The sequence below is a fragment of the Schistocerca gregaria genome, chromosome 1, assembly GCF_023897955.1.
Source record: "Schistocerca gregaria isolate iqSchGreg1 chromosome 1, iqSchGreg1.2, whole genome shotgun sequence".
Classification (NCBI taxonomy): domain Eukaryota; kingdom Metazoa; phylum Arthropoda; class Insecta; order Orthoptera; family Acrididae; genus Schistocerca; species Schistocerca gregaria.
In genome coordinates this window covers 1,107,448,344-1,107,470,137 of record NC_064920.1, presented here as the reverse complement: position 1 = coordinate 1,107,470,137, position 21,794 = coordinate 1,107,448,344, and the positions used below count along the sequence as shown (strand labels likewise).

Sequence of the window (21,794 nt, the reverse complement as noted above, 5' to 3'; positions counted from 1 at the left end):
AGAACACTGAAAGACCTGGGTCGAAACAAGGCCCCGGGAGTAGACAACATTCCATTAGAACTACTGACGACCTTGGGAGAGCCAGTCCTGAGACAGGCGAAATTCCCTCAGACTTCAAGAAGAATATAATAATTACAATCCCAAAGAAAGCAGGTGTTTACACATGTGAAAATTACCAAACTATCAGTTTAATAAGTCACAGCTGCAAAATACTAACGCGAATTCTTTACAGACGAATGGAAAAACTGGGAGAAGCCGACCTCGGGGAAGATCAGTTTGGATTCCGTAGAAATATTGGAACACGTGAAGCAATACTGATCCATAGAGAAGAAATAAAAACTTTGAGATTCGCCGATGACATTGTAATTCTGTCAGAGACAGCAAAGGACTTGGAAGAGCAGTTGAAGGGAATGGATAGTGTCTTGAAAGGAGGATATAAGATGGACATCAACAAAAGCAAAACGAAGCTAATGGAATGTAGTCGAATTAAATCGGGTGATGCTGAGGGAATTAGATTAGGAAATGAGACACTTAAAGTAGTAAAGGAGTTTTGCTATTTTGGGAGAAAAATAACTGATGATGGTGGAAGTAGAGAGGATATAAAATGTAGACTGGCAATGGCAAGGAAAGCGTTTCTGAAGAAGAGAAATTTGTTAACATCGAGTATAGATTTAAGTGTAAGAAAGTCGTTTTTGAAAGTATTTGTCTGGAGTGTAGCCATGTATGGAAGTGAAACATGGACGATAAGTAGTTTGGACAAGAAGAGAATATAAGCTTTCGAAATGTGGTGTTACAGAATAATGCTGAAGATTAGATGTGTAGAGCACATAACTAATGAGGAAGTATTGAATAGGATTGGGGAGAAGAGAAGTTTGTGGCACAACTTGACTAGAAGAAGGGATCGGTTGGTAGGACATGTTCTGAGGCATCAAGGGATCACCAATTTAGTATTGGAGGGCAGCATGGAGGGTAAAAATCGTAGAGGGTGACCAAGACATCAATACACTAAGCAGATTCAGAAGGAAGTAGGTAGCAGTACATACTGGGAGATGAAGCTGCTTGCACAGGATAGATTAGCATGGAGAGCTGCATCAAACCAGTCTCAGGACTGAAGACCACAACAACAACAACAACCGCCACCGCCCAGTGCAACCGGACGTCTCCTTCTGTGCCCCATATACTTGTCCACGCAGTCAAAGATAAAGATCGGACCTGATGAAAGCTAAAAAAGTGGTAAGACTCCTTCTCAAAGTGAATGTAAAATTATGTTCTACTATAATTTCAAAAGAACAACTTCAAATATTTACCGAAAATTGTGAAAAAACTACACTGAAGAACCAGTACACCTGCCTATATCGTGTAGCGCCCCAGAGAGCACGCAGAAGTGCCGCGACACGAAGTAGCATGGACTCGACAAATTTCTGAAGTAATGTGGAGGGAATTAACACCACGATTGCTGCAGGGCCGACGTAAATCCTTAAGAGTACCACGGGGTCCGGATCTCTTCTCAGCAGCACGCTGCTAGGCACCCCAGATGTGCTCAATAATGTTCATGTCTGGGAAGTCTGGTGTCCAGCGGAAGTGTTTAAACTCAGAATAGTGTTCCTGATGCCACTCTGTAGCACTTCTGGACATGTGAGGTGTCGCATTGTTCTGCTGGAATTGCCGAAGTCCATCAGAATGCACATGAATGGATACAGGCGATCAGACAGGATTCTTACGTACGTGTCACCCGTCAGAGTCGTATCTAGACATATCAGGGATCGCATACCACTCAAACTGCAGACGTTCCACACCATTATAGAACCTCAACCAGCTTGAACAGTTCCCTGCTAACATGCAGGAATCCATGGATTCACGTGGCTGTCTCGATACCCCTATACGTTCATCGCCTCAATACAATTTGTAACGAGACTTGTCCTACCAGACAACATGTTTCCTGTCCAAGGTCGGTGCTGGCGGCCCCAGACGAGGCGTAAAGCTTTGTGTCGTGCAGTCAGCAAGGGTACACGAATGTACCTTCTGCTCCAAAAGCCCATATCGATGACCTTTTGATGAATGGTTCGCACACTGACACTTGTTGATGGCCCAGCATTGAATCTGCACTGATTAGCGGAAGGATAGCACTTCTGTCACGCTGAACGATTCTCTTCAGTCTTCTTTGGTCCCGTTCTTGCAGAATCTTTTTCCGGTAGCAGCGATTTCGGAGGTCTGATGGTTTACCGTTTCCTGATATTCAAGGTACACTCGTGAAATGGTCGTACGGTAAATCCCCACTTCATCGCTACCTCGAAGATGCTGTGTCCCATCGCTCGTGTGCCGACTGTAACACCACGTTCAAACTCATTTAAATCTTGAAAACCTGCCATTGTAGCAGCAGCAGCCGATGTAACAACTGCGCCAGACACTTGTTGTCTTATATAGGCGTTGCCGACGCAGCGCCGCATTCTGCCTGTTTACATATTGAAAATCGTCAAATCTTTTCATGTTTATAATTAAAGGAGATAATTTCTTTTAAAATCAGTCATTAGTTTATTGCAATATATGAAGTGTGATGGAGGTGAATTATTGTGTCATTAAGCATCGGTAAAGGCCTATGATTCCTCTCTTTGCAAGCTTGGAACGCTTCACAGAGGGCAGGCCCCCTGAGGATTAGCGACAGGCGGAGACGCTGCATCATCAACACGCTGCCAAGGGAAGCTGTGGACATTCGCACGTGTGCCCGAGGCAGCGGAAACTACAAACTTACATCGAAAAACAGCTTTGTCACGATCCTAGGTAACGCGGACAGAGCGGCGAGTTGAATAGCAACAGCACGACTTGGGTGTCCAAGATTCTCAAGTGGCCTGGGGAATTTTGGCCGTTTCCCGCGAGCAGAACACCAGGGAACGTAGCGGCAATACTCAAAGGGAGAAGTCTTGGTTTATTTGTATACTCTGTCTCACACAGAATATCGCTCTCCTTTCCTCGCCGAATGCGACGGCAAGGAGGGGGGAATTTTTTAAAGGGACTTCTTCATTCGCAAGAATTTAATGTTCGCTTGAAAAATAGTACGAGCTACGTAATTGGCGGAAGGGCGGAGACAAGACGCTGGAGGGGGGCGGCTCTCTCTCTCCAGGTGCGAGGAGCGCACTAGTATTGAGGATTGCGATTATTGTTTCTGAGGAGGCAGGAGTTCACTCTTGACTGCTTCCGATAAGTTGCAAGGATTCTCTTATCGCTTGTCATGAGACGATGCACTTTGCATACTTCGCAAACAGCATAGAGAGTAAAGTTTGTTAGATCCAAGTGGGCGAGCTTCTCTCACTGTGCGCGTTACCAAGAGGTGAACTCAGGATCATTTTGATTTACTACATGTCCGATGACGGTAGTACTGTTAGAACAGTTTTGAGCTTTGTTTAATGCAGTTTCACGTAGGTTTGCACTTGTAGATGGACGCATACCGTCGTCCAGTAATTATAACTTCCAGTAGCAGGTTTCGGTCACTATTTTGAGCATAGAGCATGTTAGACGCTATCAACTACGTCGCCGGCAGAGTCTTGATGCTGCCGCACGCAATCAGCCGACTCCACAGCCACGCCAACCACGCTATGAACATGGTAATACAGAAAACGCTCGCTTTCCTAGCTTGGCATTCTTATTTCGCTTTCTTCAATGTCCTTGCAATGTGTTAGATGCTCATAAAGACGCAAGGTACAGTATTTACCGTTTGCCCGCTAAGAGAGTCATGTGTTCAGCTGTTTTTTTTTTTTCTTCCTCATTTTTGACACCAGATCAACCCGTCTCGTGTAATTTATTTATATGTTAAATTAGAATGAAGTCATAAAATGCTCATGTTGAAAGGCAAATACCAGGGCAGGCACGTTATATAATTCACTGGCTGGGAGCTCTTGGTGTCAATTCAATTCCATTTGTCGTTTTTTTTATGCTTTCTACAGTATCTGATGACCCGATTTTTTTTATTTTTGTTTATCATTATTTGAATAAATTGTGAGTGAATGTTTAATGAATTTGATAAAATTATTGCGTGTACAGTTTAATGCAGTTTCACTGAATAAACCACTTATATGTTGAACAACACTCCTTACATTTCATTTATAGAATCTAAATAAAATTCACATCTCTTCCTCCCTCCCACTCGTGGTATCTTGCAATATATCTGTATTTGAATGCGGATGCCTATAACAATTTCTACGGTGCTTCAGTGTATTATATGAAATAAAAATATCGGCACTCGACATTGTCATTTTCATAACCATATAACGGTGGTACAAATGTCCCCATATATATAGACATTTTTTCGAAAAAACATCGATATTTTATCACAACCACTACTCCAGGAATGCTGAATCATACGAATGCCATTATTCGTGCCAACCGGCGCATCACAACCTCTTAAAGATGCTCTACGCCAGGGGTGGGCAAGAGAGCTGCCCGCATGGTTGCCCCGCGAGAGCAACTCTGAGCAGACGTGAGGGCAAGTACTGCGGACAGCTGAGCTGTGCGATGTGGTTGGCCGCTTGGGGCACGTAGAGCAGGCGGAGCACACATACGTCAGAGGTCGTTTTACGCATATGTGGCGTCCGTGAACTCGGCACCGATACACGGTTGTCGGGGGGCCTATCATATGTGCACAACATTCGTGTGTGGGACGTAAGTGTAAAATCTTGAAACTTTCCCGTCTCCTTATATCTCCTTTGTTGCGCAACCTTCCCTTCTACAAAAACCTATGAAACCTTCCCTTAGGATTTATATCTTTTGCTCAATAATAACAAATGAAATCTTCCCTTTGAAGTTAATTCTCTGTCTCAATAATAACAAGTGCAATCTTCGCATGCAAATTTAAATGCTGCTTATTAAAAGTGATTTGCTGATTATTTCCACGAAATATAGAATGTGTCGTCGTCTTGGCCCTCAGTCGTTACCTGCAATAACCCAAATCTGTTCCTTACCTTTTTTACTGTTACTGGATCGCCATCTGACTGCTACATCGAACTGCGACATGAATATACTTACTGTTTTACTATACTCTATTAGCTGCTGGTGGGCTGTTATAATAAGAGGCTGACGTTATTCTTTAATTAATTTGACTGAAGTTACGTAATTCATAGTTAAACTACTTCTTGAAAACAATAAAATTTTGCAAAGTTTTAAGTTGATGGTTTTTGGGATTGATTATAATCAGTAATGCAATATTGCTGGCAAAAATTAATTATATTCTGAAAACGATCCTTCAAATATTTACTGTTGGTAATGAAACGATTTTACAAACGTTCAAATGGGACTTACTTTTTACAATAATCTTACAACAAGCATTGCGCAAACATACCTTTAGTAGTCTTGAGTTTCCCAAAAAAAAAAAAAAAAAACAATAATATTAGTTCCTCTTATGATAATAGTTAGCTGATGCCTCTGTACATCGCCGCGCGGGATTAGCAGAGCGGTCTAAGGCGCTGCAGTCATGGACTGTGCGGCTGGTCCCGGAGGAGGTTCGAGTCCTCCCTCGGGCATGGGTGTGTGTGTTTGTCCTTGGGATAATTTAGGTTAAGTAGTGTGTAAGCTTAGGGACTGATGACCTTGTCAGTTAAGTCCCATAAGATTTCACACACGTTTGAACTTTTTTTTCTCTGTACATCCGTTTATAATCTCTTGTAAATCATAGCTGGTGGCTGGCAGGCATACCACTCCTCTCAACCTCTCGCTTCAGACCTGCTACCGACTTCCTTCACATCTCGCTTACTACTGACTTCCTGCGTACGCTAAAGTGCGGTCTCTCCCGCCAACAATGCTTTCGGGTGCAGACAATCCCTGCTACCATTACAAAATGTATCAATGCGCGGTCTTTCCCGCTCTTTTCTTAAAATGTATCCATAAGCGGTCTCTCCCGCCCTTTTTGAAATTATATCAATGTGCGGTCTCTACCGCCAATGATACTTTTGTACAGACATTCCCTGCTACCGCAATTTTCCAACATGATAAATATTAATTATTCCTACTTAATCCTATTAATAAAATATAAACATCTTTCATAAATTGTGGTTTGACAACAGACAATATGAATATACCGAAGTTTGTGTATCCTGTGCCATGCAACGGTTGGCCATGTACGGATGAAACAGTTTCGAACAATTTTGTAGGATACAGACAGAAAGATTAAGAAACGAACACATCTCTATCAAAATTTTATGCTATATTTGCGCAAACGTGTGTAGTCCAGAAGAGGGGTGCTACGTACGAATAGAACACAGGCATTAATTCACGTCATCCTGGATGTTTTTACAATGATTTTGAACTAGCCTCTCGAAATTTGGTGTGAAACTACTGGTTATTAGGCGCACTGCACCAGTCAGATGAACATCAGTAAGACTACTACTAAGCTTCGATTTTGTCAATTTCATTATGGAGAAAACACTTTTGCACAGGTTTGTAGTTCCAAGTAAACGATATACACAAGCAGTTATTTTAAGTGTCAGTGCAAACTGTTCACGTGCGAAATATCTGTAGAAGTTTCCCAAGGTTTCTGCAGTGCGAAACGTCTCCTTCAGCACACGTTTGCATTGAAAGTCAATGAGTTCCAAATGAATTTCGGAAGGCATATTTTCAACGTTAACTGCAAAAGTAGTCGCAAAAACGTTGAGATCGCATTCCAGTCGATTTAAGTCCTCAAATCGACTATCAAAAATGCCTTCGAGATACTATAGCACGGTTACAAACCCATCAAAATGTTCTTTGAGCCTCTCCTGTTCCAAATTGTTTTCGCTAGCAACTAGGGCAACGCTCGGGAAGCGTACATACGACATTTCTGACAGTTGCTTTGCCCACAAAAGCAGTTTACTCTTGAATGCCAAGACAGTGTCAAACACTTCGCTCATTACCTTATTTCAACCTTGCAAAGCTGCATTCACGCTATTCAGATGCTTGGTTACGTCAGTTAAAAACGCAAGGTCTAAAATCCACTGTGGGTCGTCCAATTCTTTCGCCAGTTTTCCTTTGGCATTCATGAGTAACGCTATATCTTTACGTAAATTAAAAAATCGTTCTAAAACACCTCCACTCAACAAGCGTACTTCACAAAAATGTGGAACATCGCCGTATTCACACTCGACATCTGCCAAAAACGATTTGAATTGTCTGTGTCCTAAGCTCTGCGATCTGAGAATGTTAACTGTTTTTTTCTAACCACGTCCATGACGGCAACTAGTTTCGCGCATTTTGCTAGAAAATTGAAACGGTGAAGAAAGCAATGTATTGCTGGTAATTCCTGTTGGACACCGACGACTTTCAACTTTTTTCGTATCAAAGCAACGACACCAAACTTATGACCAATAATTGCAAGAGCCCCATCTGTCGCAAATCGATGAAAGTTTTTCCCAACATAGCTCGTATTTCTCTACTATATGTTCAACGCACGAAAATATATCGTAGCCCATTGTTGTTTAATGCAATGACACTAAATCGAGGAGTTCCTCAGTCACATTAAACTGAACAACAACTGCTCCCAAAAAGACTGCAAGTTGAGAAACATCACATACATCAGTGTTTTCGTCCAATGCTAATCTTGTTGTTGTTGTTGTGGTTAGTGTTTAACGTCCCGTCGACATCGAGGTCATTAGAGACGGAGCGCAAGCTCGGGTTAGGGAAGGATTGGGAAGGAAATCGGCCGTGCCCTTTCAAAGGAGCCATCCCGGCATTTGCCTGAAACGGTTTAGGAAAATCACGGAAAACCTAAATCAGGATGGCCGGAGACGGAACTGAACCGTCGTCCTCCCGAATGCGAGTCCAGTGTGCTAACCACTGCGCCACCTCGCTCGGTCCAATGCTAGTGAAAAGAACACTAAATCTTTGATCTTGTTTCTCATATGAACTTTAACATCGTGTGCCATTTCGACGATGTGCCTGTAAACGATTCTCCGTGAAAGAGAAACAGTACCAAAACAGGAAGACATGCTGGGCACAAAATTGTTGCGGCAGCAACAAAACATTATTTCACAAATTCTGCATCGCCGAAGGGCTACACACATGCTCATAAATTAAGGATAATTGCTACACAAAACTGGGGCTAATAGCATAGGCACATACGGAACACACACGACACAGATCTGTAAGTCCACGGTATTGGTTATAAGTTGAGAAAACCATCCCGAAACACATGTGCTACAAAACGCCACTGTTTCCTGCGCATGTACCCCGACAACAATATGAGATATGACCACCATGCACACGTGCACAGGCCGCACAAGGGGTTGGCATACCCTGGATCAGGTGGTCGAGCAGTTGCTGGAGTGTAAACTCCCATTCTTGCACCAGTGCCTGTCGGAGCTCCTGAAGTGTCGTGGGGGTTTGGAGACGTGCAGTGATACGTCAAACGAGAGCATCCCAGACGTGCTCGATGGGGTTTGGGTTTGGAAAACAGGCAGGCCACTCCATTCGCCTAATATCTTCTGCTTCATCAGGAGGTGGGACACACTGCAGCCCTGAAACGGCGGACATACCGGTGCAAAATGACGTCCCGATACACCTGACGTGTTACAGTTCCTCTGTCAAAGACATCCAGGGGGTACGTGCACCAATCATAATCTCACCCCACACCATCAAACCACGACCTCCAAACAGGTCCCTTTCAAGGACATTAAGGGGTTGGTATCTGGTTCCTGGTTCACGCCAGATGAAAACCTGGCGAGAAGCACTGTTCAGACTATACCTGGACTCGTCCGTGAACATAACCTGGGACCACTGTTCCAATGACCATGTACTGTGTTCTTGACAGCTGGCTTTTCGGGCTCTCCCGTGACCAGGGGTCAGTGGAATGCACGTTGCAGGTCTCCAGGCGAATAAACCATGTGTGTTCAGTCGTCTGTAAACTGTGTGTCTGGAAACAACTGTTACAGTTGCTGCGGTAAGGTCCCGAGAAAGGCTACCTGCAGTACTCCGTGGCAGTCTGCAGGCATTGATGGTGAGATATCGTTCTTCTTATGGTGTTGTACACTGTGGACACGCCTGGACACGTTTCCTGTCAGCTGGAATCGTTGTCATAATCTTGAGATCACACTTTGTGGCACACGGAGGGCCCGTGCTACGATCTATTGTGTTTGACCAGCCTCCAGTCTCCCTAATATTCTACGCCTCATACCGTCATCAATATGTGTCCTTTCAGCCATTTTCATCACACAGTCACCACGGTCACGTCTGAACACTCGCTGCACCGTACTCCGACAAGCACCAACAGAACAGAATATGTGGACATCTGCCAGCGCCACCGTGCGACGACCGCAGGTCAAATGCACTGCATGGTCATACTCCGAGGTCATTTAAACCCGCAAACTGCCCACCAGAGCGTTGTTAAACCATTATCCTTAATTTATGAGCATGAGTGTATTTTAAGAGCTACATTATAGCTTAGTATCATCGCTGCATCGTTGTGGATGATGATGTTTTCGTCCTGTAAATATCTACAGGAAAAGGTAAAAATGACGGAAAATGCACATAACATATTAGTAATAACAGTAATAATATGAATCAATGTCATAATTATCTACATGTATTCGCACGTCTTTCTCCTTTTTCTGCTTCGGTTCGATAAGATTGGCTTTTCTTTCTTCATTATTCATACCGACTGTATCCTTCTTGTGGAGCAGTTGATAGTGTTGCTTCACATTGTACTTCTTCCGTGAAGACAAGGTTGCATTGCACATAAATACCGACGTCCGCTTTGCGTTCCAACAAAAAAGTGCTATTCTTCCCACTGCGGATTAAAGATCAAAGGACTTTCGTTTCAACGATTTTAACTCCTCCTCAACCATTTTCCACCCACTAGTTCTGTTTTATCTCAAACACCGAATGCGATAGAAACGGCGTGAAGTAGACAGACCTTGTGGCTCCCCGGGGCGCACTGACGTGCGTGGGTGGTGGGGGTACTGCTGGCTGGAGGAGTGGAGGAGAGCCGCGGGCAGGCCTTGAGGGGATCTGCGAGCGCCCTTGCTCGCGAAACAGTATTGTCCAGCCCTGCTCTACGGGGAACACAATTAGAAGATGACGAGAGTGTCAGTCTTGCAGTGAAAACATGGCAACGCATATAGGACAAGAGCTTCTCTCTTCCACCGCGTATGGCCATAGAATGTGATGGAGACTGCGTAGAAAAATAGGGCATGGACAATACATGTTGATGTATATTGCCACGAAATTCTGTTTCTTAACAAGAAATATGTTCTCAGGGCATTGCTTATTGAACACGCCTCGTGATTCCCAGGTACTGCGTTGAATTTTAAATTTAGCATTTGAGAAATATTTCACGCAAAAAACATACCGCTGTTTCAGTCTCGTACAGATTCCCGTATGGAGGACATAGTGATAGACATCCTTGGGGTTGTGAAGCAGCTGAATGGGTTGAAAATAAATAAATCGCCAGGTCCTGATGGGATTCCAGTTCGGTTTTACAGAGATTACTCTACTGCATTGGCTCCTTACTTAGCTTGTATTATCACGAATCTCTTGCCCAACGTAAAGTCCCGAGTGACTGGAAAAAAGCGCAGGTGACGCCTGTATATAAGAAGGGTAGAAGGACGGATCCTCAAAATTACAGACCAATATCCTTAACATCGGTTTGTTGCAGGATTCTCGAACATATTCTCAGTTCGAATATAATGAATTTCCTTGAGACAGACAAGTTGCTATCCACGCATCAGCACGGCTTTAAAAAGCATCGCTCCTGCGAAACGCAACTCGCCCTTTTTTCACATGATATCTTGCGACCCATGGATGAAGGGTATCAGACGGATTGTTCTCAGGGCATTGCTTATTGAACACGCCTCGTGATTCCCAGGTACTGCGTTGAATTTTAAATTTAGTATTTGAGAAATATTTCACGCAAAAAACATACCGCTGTTTCAGTCTCGTACAGATTCCCGTATGGAGGACATAGTGATAGACATCCTTGGGGTTGTGAAGCAGCTGAATGGGTTGAAAATAAATAAATCGCCAGGTCCTGATGGGATTCCAGTTCGGTTTTACAGAGATTACTCTACGGCACTGGCTCCTTACTTAGCTTGTATTTATCGCGAATCTCTTGCCCAACGTAAAGTCCCGAGCGACTGCAAAAAAGCGCAGGTGACGCCTGTATATAAGAAGGGTAGAAGGACGGATCCTCAAAATTACAGACCAATATCCTTAACATCGGTTTGTTGCAGGATTCTCGAACATATTCCCACTTCGAATATAATAAATTTTCTTGAGACAGAGAAGTTGCTGTCCATGCATCAGCACGGCTTTAAAAAGCATCGCTCCTGCGAAACGCAACTCGCCATTTTTTCACATGATATCTTGCGATCCATGGATGAAGGGTATCAGACGGATGCTATATTCCTTGACTTCCGGAAATCGTTTGACTCGGAGCCCCACTGCAGACTCCAAACTAAGGTACGAGCATATGGGATTGGTTCCCAAGTATGTCAGTGGCTCGAAGACTTCGTAAGTAATAGAACCCAGTACGTTGTCCTCGATAGTGGGTGTTCATCGGAGGTGAGGATATCATCTGGAGTGCCCCAGGGAAGTGTGGTTGGTCCGCTGTTGTTTTCTATCCACATAAATGATCTTTTGGATAGGGTGGAAAGCAATGTCCGGCTGTTTGCTGATGATGCTGTTGTGTACGGGAAGGTGTCGTCGTTGAGTGACTGTAGGAGGATACAAGATGACTTGGACAGGATTTGTGATTGGTGTAAAGAATGGCAGCTAACTCTAAATATAGATAAATGTTAATTAATGCAGATGAATAGGAAAAAGAATCCTGTAACATTTGAATACTCCATTAGTAGTGTAGCGCTTGACACAGTCACGTCGATTAAATATTTGGGTGTAACACTGCAGAGCGATATGAAGTGGGACAAGCATGTAATGGCAGTTGGGGGGAAGGGGATAGTCGTCTTCGGTTCGTTGGTAGAATTTTGGGAAGATGTGGTTCATCTGTAAAGGAGACCGCTTATAAAACACGTATGGTGGATTGCGGAGTATGTATGTAGATGTAGATGTAGACGAATTTTCGGCCTTTAGATTAGACTGATTTATCGTGTAACTGAAGTTTGCCGGATTTCTTTTACTACTCATATGGATGACCTCACACTTTTCATTATTTATGGTTAGTTGCAAATTTTCGCGCCTCTCAGATACCTTTTCTAAGTCGTTTTGCAGTTTGCTTCGACCTTCTAATGTGTTTACTAGACGATAAACGACAGCATGATCTGAAAACAACCTAAGATGGCTACTCAGATTGTCTCCAAAATAGTTTATATAGATAAGAAACAGCAGAGGGCGTGTAACACTGTCTTCGGGGTCGCGAGAAATCGCTTCTGTATTACTAAATGACTGTCCGTCAGTTACTACGAACTGTGACCTTCCTGACAGGAAATCACGAATCCAATCATATAATTGGTACGAGCTACTGGGTGGTTACGAGTTACTTGAGACTTGAGACATCTCCTACGAAAAAGGAGTGACCGTATGGCAGAGAAACTTTGTGGAAGCAATTGTAAGGAGATTCGGAAGAGAAATAACAAATTAACTATTCACAAGGAACACATTGTAATTTCCATTTGAGAAGGTAACATTTGTTAATTGAGAGCCATGGTTACTTTCCAGGTGACAAACTTAGCTCAGTGTGACAACCATCTCCATTCACGGCAGCCTGGAACTACACTATAGATTGCTCTACTGCTGCCCGAAACGTCTCAGTTAGGATGTTGGCTTTCTCCCTCGCTATGCTCATGTTTTATCTCAAGCATGTCTTAGTGTCCCGTTGACGAACCCTGTCCTTCAAGCCATCCCACTGCCAGAAGTCATATGGTTTCAAATCCGGTGATCTTGATGGCCACGCAATTTGAGGCGATAGGCCAATGATTCCGTTATCTGCATGTTTTACGTATTAACGAGTGACGTAGGAGCAATTTGAGAGGAGCTGCTTCGTGCATCAAAACAGTTGAGTCCAAGGCACCTCTTGCCGTTGGTTCTAGTGGTCCGAATTCCTCAAAGAAAATTGGAACAATCACGAACTATACCGTGAAGCCACACCATACAGTGACGTGTTTATCATGCAAGAAAACGTCACGAACGTTCGTTGGCGATGACGATCCAAAAATGCAACAATTGTGAGTGTTCACTGCCCCATTGAGCATAAAGTGTGCTTCATCACGCAGCAAAATTTTCGAAGGCCACATGATTGTCGTCAGCTTCAGCCCTTACAAGAAACGAACAAAGTCTGCTCGAATGTGTGCGTCACGTGGCGAATGTTGACTGGTAATGTGAAGTTTGTACGGATACTGTGCGGTGGGTGGATAATACACACATCAAAGAAAGTTTTGCATCGCCTCAGTTCCCAGAACTCCTGAAGATAGACGTTGACTGTGGATATTGTATCACAGATACAGGCCCTTTGGCTCTTCAGGGATGTCACTAAACCCACTCAAAGATGTAAACAACCGTGCAAGAACAGCGCCTATTAGACGGACGAGGTCCGTCAGTTGATCAGTTCCAGTCATTCCACCAGGAAGGAGGTACACGGCTCGTGTTGTCTGTAGTTCATCCATGCCTAGACGGTCAATACCGCGGTTCGATCGCGCCCTCAATGCTACATTGTGCCAGGAAGGGCTCTGAACAAGGGAAGTGCCCAAGCGTCTCGGAGTGAACCAAAGCGATGTTGTTCGGACATGGAGGAGAAACTGAGAGACAGGAACTGTCGATGACATGCCTCGCTCAGGCTGCCCAAGGGCTACTACTGCAGTGGATGACCGCTACCTATGGATTATGGCTCGGAGGAACCCTGATAGCAGACCACCATCTTGAATAATGCTTTTCGTGCAGCCACAGGACGACGTGTTACAACTCAAACTGTGCGCAATAGCCTGCATGATGCGCAACTTTATTCCCAACGTCATGGCGAGGTCCATCTTTGCAACAACATCATGCAGCGTCGTACAGATGGGCGAAACAACATGCTGAATGGACCGCTCGGGACTGGCATCACGTTCTCTTCACCGATGAGTGTCGCATATGCCTTCAATCAAACATTCGTTGGAGACGTGTTTGGAGGCGACCCGGTCAGGCTGAACGCCTGACTGTCCAGCGAGTGCAGCAAGGTGGTTTCCTGCTGTTTTGGGGTGGCATTATGTGGGACCGACGTATGCCGCTGGTGGTCATGGGAGGCGCCGTAACGTCTGTACGATACGTGAATGCCATCCTCCGACCGATAGTGCAACCATATCGGCAGCATATTGGCGAGGCATTCGTCTTCATGGGCGACAATTCGCGCCAGTGCACATCTTGTGAATGACTTCCTTCAGGATAACGACATCGCTCGACTAGAGTGGCTAGCATGTTCTCCAGACATGAACCCCATCGAACATGCCTGGGATGGTTTAAAAGGGCTGTTTATGGACGACGTGGCCCAACAACCACTCGGAGGGATCTACCCCGAACCGCCGTTGAGGAGTGGGTCAATCTGGAAAATCAGTGCCTTGATGAAATTGTGGATAGTATGCCACAACGTATACAGGCCTGCATCAATGCAAGAGGACGTGCTACTGGGTATTAGAGACACCGGTGTGGACAGAAATCTAGACCACCACCTCTGAAGATCTCGCTGTACAATGTGCAATGTGTGGTTTTCATGAGCAATAAAAAGGGTGGAAATGATGTTTATGTTTATCTCTTTTCTTATTTTCTGTACGGGTTCCGGAACTCTGGGAACCGAGGTGATGCAAAACTTTTTTTATGTTTGTAGTAAGAATTGAATTACTGTATTTCATCGTTCTTCGGCGTCTTTTACAAGAGCCTGAAAACTATATTTGCGGTCAGCCACAAAGCGATGGAGAACATACTGACGATATTTTACAGTCTGCACGTCCACATTCTTCTTGTGCTCACTAAAAGAAATGTTTCTACTCTCTATTTATTGCATGGGATCCGGAACTATGGTTATAAATACAAGTTTTGAGTTCTAACTGATTCATATGTTCAGTAAAATTGCACACTTACAAACACAGTAATATCCGTGACAATAATAATAATAATGATAATAATAATAAACAGAACCATTATAACAGATAAAACAACACCACGTAACAAACCCGACATCATACTCACCAATAAAAAGAAGAAATTAACACAACTAATCGAAATATCCATACCCAATACAATAAATATACAAAAGAAAACAGGAGAAAAAATTGAAAAATACATCGAACTGGCTGAGGAAGTCAAAGATATCTGGCTTCAGGATAAAGTTAACATTATACCAATTATACGACCAACTACAGGAGTCATACAACACAATATCCACCAGTACATCAATGCAATACAGCTACATCCAAACTTACATATACAACTACAGAAATCCGTAATTATTGATACATGTTCAATTACCCGAAAGTTCCTAAATGTAATATAACATACACCGTACAGTTAAAAGGAAGTCACGCTTGATCAAGGTCCGCGTCACTTTCTACTTTAGACCAGACATAACGCCTGAAATAATAAAGAAATAATAATAATGGTGTCTCTATCATAAACAACATTATGAGCATCTCGGAGGCGACCTCTACGGCAAGTGCCAATGAAATGGGCTTTCGCCCTGACTTCTAATCGTCAAAGTTAATTGCTCACCACAAAAGTGGAAACTAATCTCACCACTTGTGACGCGGTTCTGTTAACATTACGGGCGGCACACAATTATTCCGCAAAATCTAAGCGACTGACGACAGTGTACAGACCAGGCGATTTCGCTTCCAGTTTTTATCGAAAAGCAAGCGTTTAGCAGCAGACTGGCTGTGACGTCATCCGTGGCAGTGCGTAAGCCGGCGATTGGCTAACGCGGACTGGCTGATACGAGTAGCTAGGTGTGCAGTCAGTCTCTCACTGCCTCTCAGGTCGTATTTATACAGGATGGTCCATTGATCGAGACCGGGCCAAATATCTCACGAAATAAGCGTCAAACGAAAAAACTACAAAGAACGAAACTTGAAGGGCGAAACCAGATGGCGCTATGGTTGGCCCGCTAGATGGCGTTGCCATAGGTCAAACTGGTATCAACTGCGTTTTTTTAAAGAGGAACCCCCATTTTTATCACATATTCGTGTAGTGCGTTAATAAATATGAATGTTTTAGTTGGGCTACTTTTATCGCTTTGTGATAGAGGGCACTGTAATAGTCACAAACATACGGCTCACAATTTTAGGCGAACAGTTGGTAACAGGTAGGTTTTTTAAATTAAAATACAGAACGTAGGTACGTTTGAACATTTTATTTCGGTTTTTCCAATGTGATACACGTAGATTTGTGAACTTGTCATTTCTGAGAACGCATGCTGTTACAGCGTGATTACCTCTAAATACCACATTAATGCAATAAATGCTTAAAATGATGTCCGTCAACCTCTCTGCATTTGGCAATACGTGTAACGACATTCCTCTCAACAGCGAGTAGTTCGCCTTCCTTAATGGTCGCACACGCATTGACAATGCGCTGACGCATGTTGTCAGGCGTTGTCGGTGGATCACGATAGCAATTATCCTTCAAGTTTTCCCACAGGCAGAAATCTGGGGACGGCAGATCCTGTGAACGTGCGGGCCAAGGTATGGTGCTTCGACGACCAATCCACCTATCGTGAAATATGCTATTCAGTACCGCTTCAACCGCACGCGAGCTACGTGCCGGACATCCATCATGTTGGAAGTACATCGCAATTCTTTCATGCCGTGAAACATCCTTTAGTAACATCGGTAGAACATTACGTAGGAAATCAGCATACATTGCACCATTTAGATTGCCATCGATAAAATGGGGGCCAATTATCCTTCCTCCCATAATGCCGCACCATACGTTAACCAGCCAAGGTCGCTGATGTTCCACTTGTCGCAGCCATCGTGGATTTTCCGTTGCCCAATAGTGCATATTATACCGGTTTACGTTACCGCTGTTCGTGAATGACGCTTCGTCGCTAAATAGGACGCGTGCAAAAAAATTTATCATCCCGTAATTTCTCTTGTGCCCAGTGGCAGAACACCTACTTGGGCATCATCATTTGTTGCAGGTCGTGGTTGACGTTTCACATGTGGCTGAACACTTCCTGTTTCCTTAAATAACGCAACTATCCAGCGAAAGGTCAGGACACTTGGATGATGTCGTCCAGGATACCTAGCAGCATACATAGCAAACGCCCGTTAGGCATTTTGATCACAATAGCTATACATCAACACGATATCGACCTTTTCCGCAATTGGTAAACAGTCCGTTTTAAAACGAAGCATATACTGTCCGCATTAGCTGAATGTTACGTTAGTGACTATTACAGTGCCATCTATCACAAATCGATAAATGTGGTCCAACTAAAACATTCATATTTCTTTACGTACTACACGAATATGTAATAAAAATGGAGGTTCCTATAAAAAAACGCTGTTGATATTGGTAAATGGAAGCGCCGTCAAGCGGACCAACCATAGCGCCATCTGGTTTCCCCCTACAAGCTACACGAGTTTCGTTCTTTTTAGTTTGTTCGTTTGATGCTTATGAGATATTTGGCCCGATCACTATCAATGGACCACCCTGTATATGGGCGCAGCGGACGGCAAAACGAAACATCTGCATCATCTGCTCTATGCCCAGGTAGCAGCATCTGAATGGCCAGTTTCTCAGACCCATTATTTCATAACACTCTTATGTTCAGTTTACAATCTTCATGTTTTTTATGTATGTGTAGTTAAATTGGCTTTAATTACAGAAAAAGTTCTAGCTCTAAACTAGAATTTTTAGAACGAAATCGATAGTAGAATATGACCTCTCAACAACATGTTTAAGAGACCATATATTGATTCGTATTTGCATTAACGTTTGGAAATTTGTAATATCTTTATTTAATAGATATAATCAAGTGCTCTAATCAGAACTTTCTATCATTAATATAAATGATACAAATATATAAAAATAAGGAAATTTTTGTTCCAGATTTAGGTTTTAGCAAATTCCTTGAATACTATTGGAGGTATCTTAATGGGGTCACACAGTTAACGTTTTTATATCAAATTGAAGCTTCATTCGAATTTTCATATTTCTGGGTCTAATATTAATGCCTTCAAGTTTTCGTAAAAAACTCCGATTTTGACAAAAATGTTGCTCCGATCAAGTTGAGACCCGAAAGAGTTAATTGTGACATACATTTGCCGATTCTGAAAAATTTTTGATTTTCTAGTTTCATTATTTAGCGCAACTTCGTTTTTATTTAAAACGATGTATTTAGTGAAACATCTTCATCTGATCACATAAATATACTGAAGCATATGTTGACAAATTGACTGGAATACACTTTTCCAAATTCTAAAGGTGGCAGGGATAAAATGCAGGGAGCGAAAGGCTATTTACAATTTGTACAGAAACCAAATGGCAGTTACAAGAGTCGAAGGGCATGAAAGGAAAGCAGTGGTTGGTAAGGGAGTGAGACAGGGTTGTAGCCTCTCCCCGATGTTGTTCAGTCTGTTTATTTTGCAAGCAGTAAAGGAAAAAAAAGAAAAAATCGGAGTAGGTATTAAAATCCATGGAGAAGAAATAAAAACTTTGAGGTTCTCCGATAACATTGTAATTCTGTCAGAGACAGCAAAGGACTTGGAAGAGCAGTTGAACAGAGTGGACAGTGTCTTTAGGATATGAGGTGAACATCAACAAAAACAAAATGAGGATAATGGAATGTAGCCAAATTAAATCGGGTGGTGCTGAGGAAATTAGATTAGGAAATGAGACACTTAAAGTAGTAAAGGAGTTTTGCTATTTAGGAAGTAAAATAACTGATGATGGTCGAAGTAGAGAGGATATAAAATGCAGACTGGCAATGGCAAGGAAAGCGTTTCTGAAGAAGAGAAATTTGTTAACATCGAGTATAGATTTAAGTATCAGGAAGTTGTTTCTGAAAGTATTTGTATGGAGAGTAGCCATGTGTGGAACTGAAACATGGACGATAAATAGTTTGGACAAGAAGAGAATAGAAGCTTTCGAAATGTGGTGCTACAGAAGAATGCTGAATATTAGATGGGTAGATCACATAACTAATGAGGAGTTATTGAATAGAATTGGGGAGAAGAGGAGTTTGTGGCACAACTTGACGAGAAGAAGGGACCGGTTGGTAGGACATGTTCTGAGGCATCAAAGGATCACAAATTTAGCATTAGAGGGCAGCGTGGAGGGTAAATATCGTAGAGGGAGACCAAGAGGTGAATACACTAAGCAGATTCAGAAGGATGTACGTTGCAGTAAGTACTGGGAGATGAAGAAGCTTGCACAGGATAGGGTAGCATGGACAGCTGCACCAAACCAGTCTCAGGACTGAAGACCACAACAACAACATATTGACAAAATTTAGAAAAGCTAATTTGATTTTTAATTTCATTCCTTGATTATAGCGCAATACTCTTTTATCCTACGCACAGAGGCGTTCTGATCACGTGGAGCTAGTGGCAGCGAACTGGGGTAAGTCCCGGCGCACTCGCTCGCCTCTGTATCTGCCAAATGATACAGCGCTTGTTTCACCACAACACCATTTCATAGTTGTTGGCGGTACTTTACGAAAGCTAGACCACGGAATGTGCAGCTGTTGTGACAGCTCGAGGACTGCTCGAAGATCGCACATTGCGTCCAACATTCTCAGCCACGAAAGCAGTAAATTATTCAACAGTTTGTGGCGCAATGAGACGTCGGCATCAGCCAGGAGCAATTCACAAATCGCCAGTTGATTCACATTTGCGCGTCATGTTCGTCAACCCCGAAGTGGAAAGAGGACTCTTAGTACTCCTTTAATTGTGTTGTTTAGATAAAACAGCTTTACGAGTAAGGTCCTGTTTACCTTATCCAGGCCCACGCTGACTGTAATGCCCGTTGATGGTTGTGTTCCAACCTTACGTCGCCCCACCAGTACCGGCGCCTAACGACAAGTCAAGAGGCTAACACTATTAACAACACAAATCGTGCAGCCCACAGTCTGAATAACATTCCTATAAAATTAGGTCCCCAAATGATAAAAAATCGAAAGACACCAGTGTGATTTTTAAGGCAGTCACTAATAAATGTCCGATGAGATTATCTACAGTCAATGATACTGTCATACACTGAAGCGTCAAAGAAACTGGTATAGGCATGTGTATTCAAATACAGAGATACGCAAACAGGCAGTATACCGCGCTGCGGTCGGCAAGGCCTATATAAGAAATCAATTGTCTGACGCAGTTGTTAGATCGGATTCTGCTGCTACAATGGCAGGCTATAAAGATGTAAGTTAGTATGAACGTGCTGTTATAGTCGGCGCACCACCGATGGAACGTAGCATCTCCAAGGTAGCGATGAAGTGGGGATTTTCACGTACGACCATTTCACGAGTGTACCGTGAATATCAGGAAAAAGATTCTGCAAGAACGAGACCAACGACGACTGATGAGAATCGTTCGGCGTGAAAGAAGTGCAACCATTCCGCAAATTGCTGTAGATTTCAATGCTGGGCCATCAACAAGTGTCGGCAGGCGAACCATTCCACAAAACATCATCAATATGGGCTTTTGGCCAGCCGCTGTGGCCGAGCGGTTGTAGGCGCTTCAGTCCGGAACCGCGCCACTGCTTCGGGCATGGGTGTGTGATGTCCTTAGGTTAGTTAGATTTAGCAGTTCGAAGTCTAGGGGACTGATGACCTCAGATGTTAAGTCCCATAGTGCTCAGAGCCATTTTAACCCTTTGATATGGGCTTTTGGAGTGGAAGGCCTACTCGTGTACCCTTGATGACTGCACGAACACAAAGCTTCACGCCTCGTCTGAGCTTGTCGGCACCGACATTGGTCTGTTGATAACTGGAAACATGTTGCCTGGTCGGGCAAGTCTCGTTTCAAATTGTGTGCGGGTATGGAGACAACCTCATGAATCCATGGACACTGCATGTCAGAAGGGGACTGTGAGGCTGTGTACTGGAGTGGGGCGTATGAAGTTGGAGTGATATGGGACTCCTGATACGTCTAAATAAGACTCTGACAGGTGACACGTACGTAAGCGTCCTGTCTTATCACCTGCATCCATTCACGTTCATTGGGCATTCCTCGGACTTGGGCAATTCCAGCAGGACAATTCGATATCAAAAAGGTCCAGAATTGCCACAGAGTGGCTTCAGGAATACTCTTCTGAGTTTCAACACTTCCGCTGACCACCAAACTCGGCAGACATGAACATTATTGAGCATAGCTGGGATGCCTAGCAACGTGCTGTTCAGAAGAGATATCCACCCCCTCGTACTCTTACGGATTTATGGACAGCCCTGCAGGATTCATCGAGTCAGTTCCCTCCAGCACTACTTCAGACTTCAGTCGAGTCCATGCCACGCCGTGTTGCGCCACTTCTGTGGGGGCGCTACACGATATTAGGCAGGTGCACCACTTTCTTTGGCTCTTCAGTGTATATTGCAATGCGACAACCCACCTGCAGCGTAGTGTACTGCCACCAAGACCATCGTAAGCAGCGCAGACCTCGCCATAGTGTCTTCTTCAACCTAGCACGTCTACAGTGATTGTGCGCTGGCAACGTACGACGTTAAACTCACTTCGGTTTATATACAGTTCTATTAATATGATTGAAATCGCGTCGTTTGATGATTATCGATAAAAGCACAAAGTTCAGAGATAATGACCTCGCCTCTCTGTAAACACTTGGAATAATTACCGACGCTATAAAAGCGTTCATCTATATCTACATCCTATCAAATACGTTTATCAGCTTCTGATGAGCATCTATAG

At 43.5% G+C, this 21,794-nt stretch overlaps 1 protein-coding gene across 1 annotated transcript in view; it reads right to left on the bottom strand.

Moving 5' to 3' along the window:
- LOC126283194 (trypsin alpha-3-like) overlaps positions 1–21,547 on the bottom strand; it is an 84,198-nt gene extending 62,651 nt beyond the window's left edge. The window contains exon 1 of the mRNA XM_049982252.1: positions 21,481–21,547. Coding sequence (XP_049838209.1) covers positions 21,481–21,535 — 55 coding nt within the window. The 5' untranslated portion in view covers positions 21,536–21,547. The remainder of the gene's footprint in view (positions 1–21,480) is intronic.
- Positions 21,548–21,794: the final 247 nt, after the last annotated feature.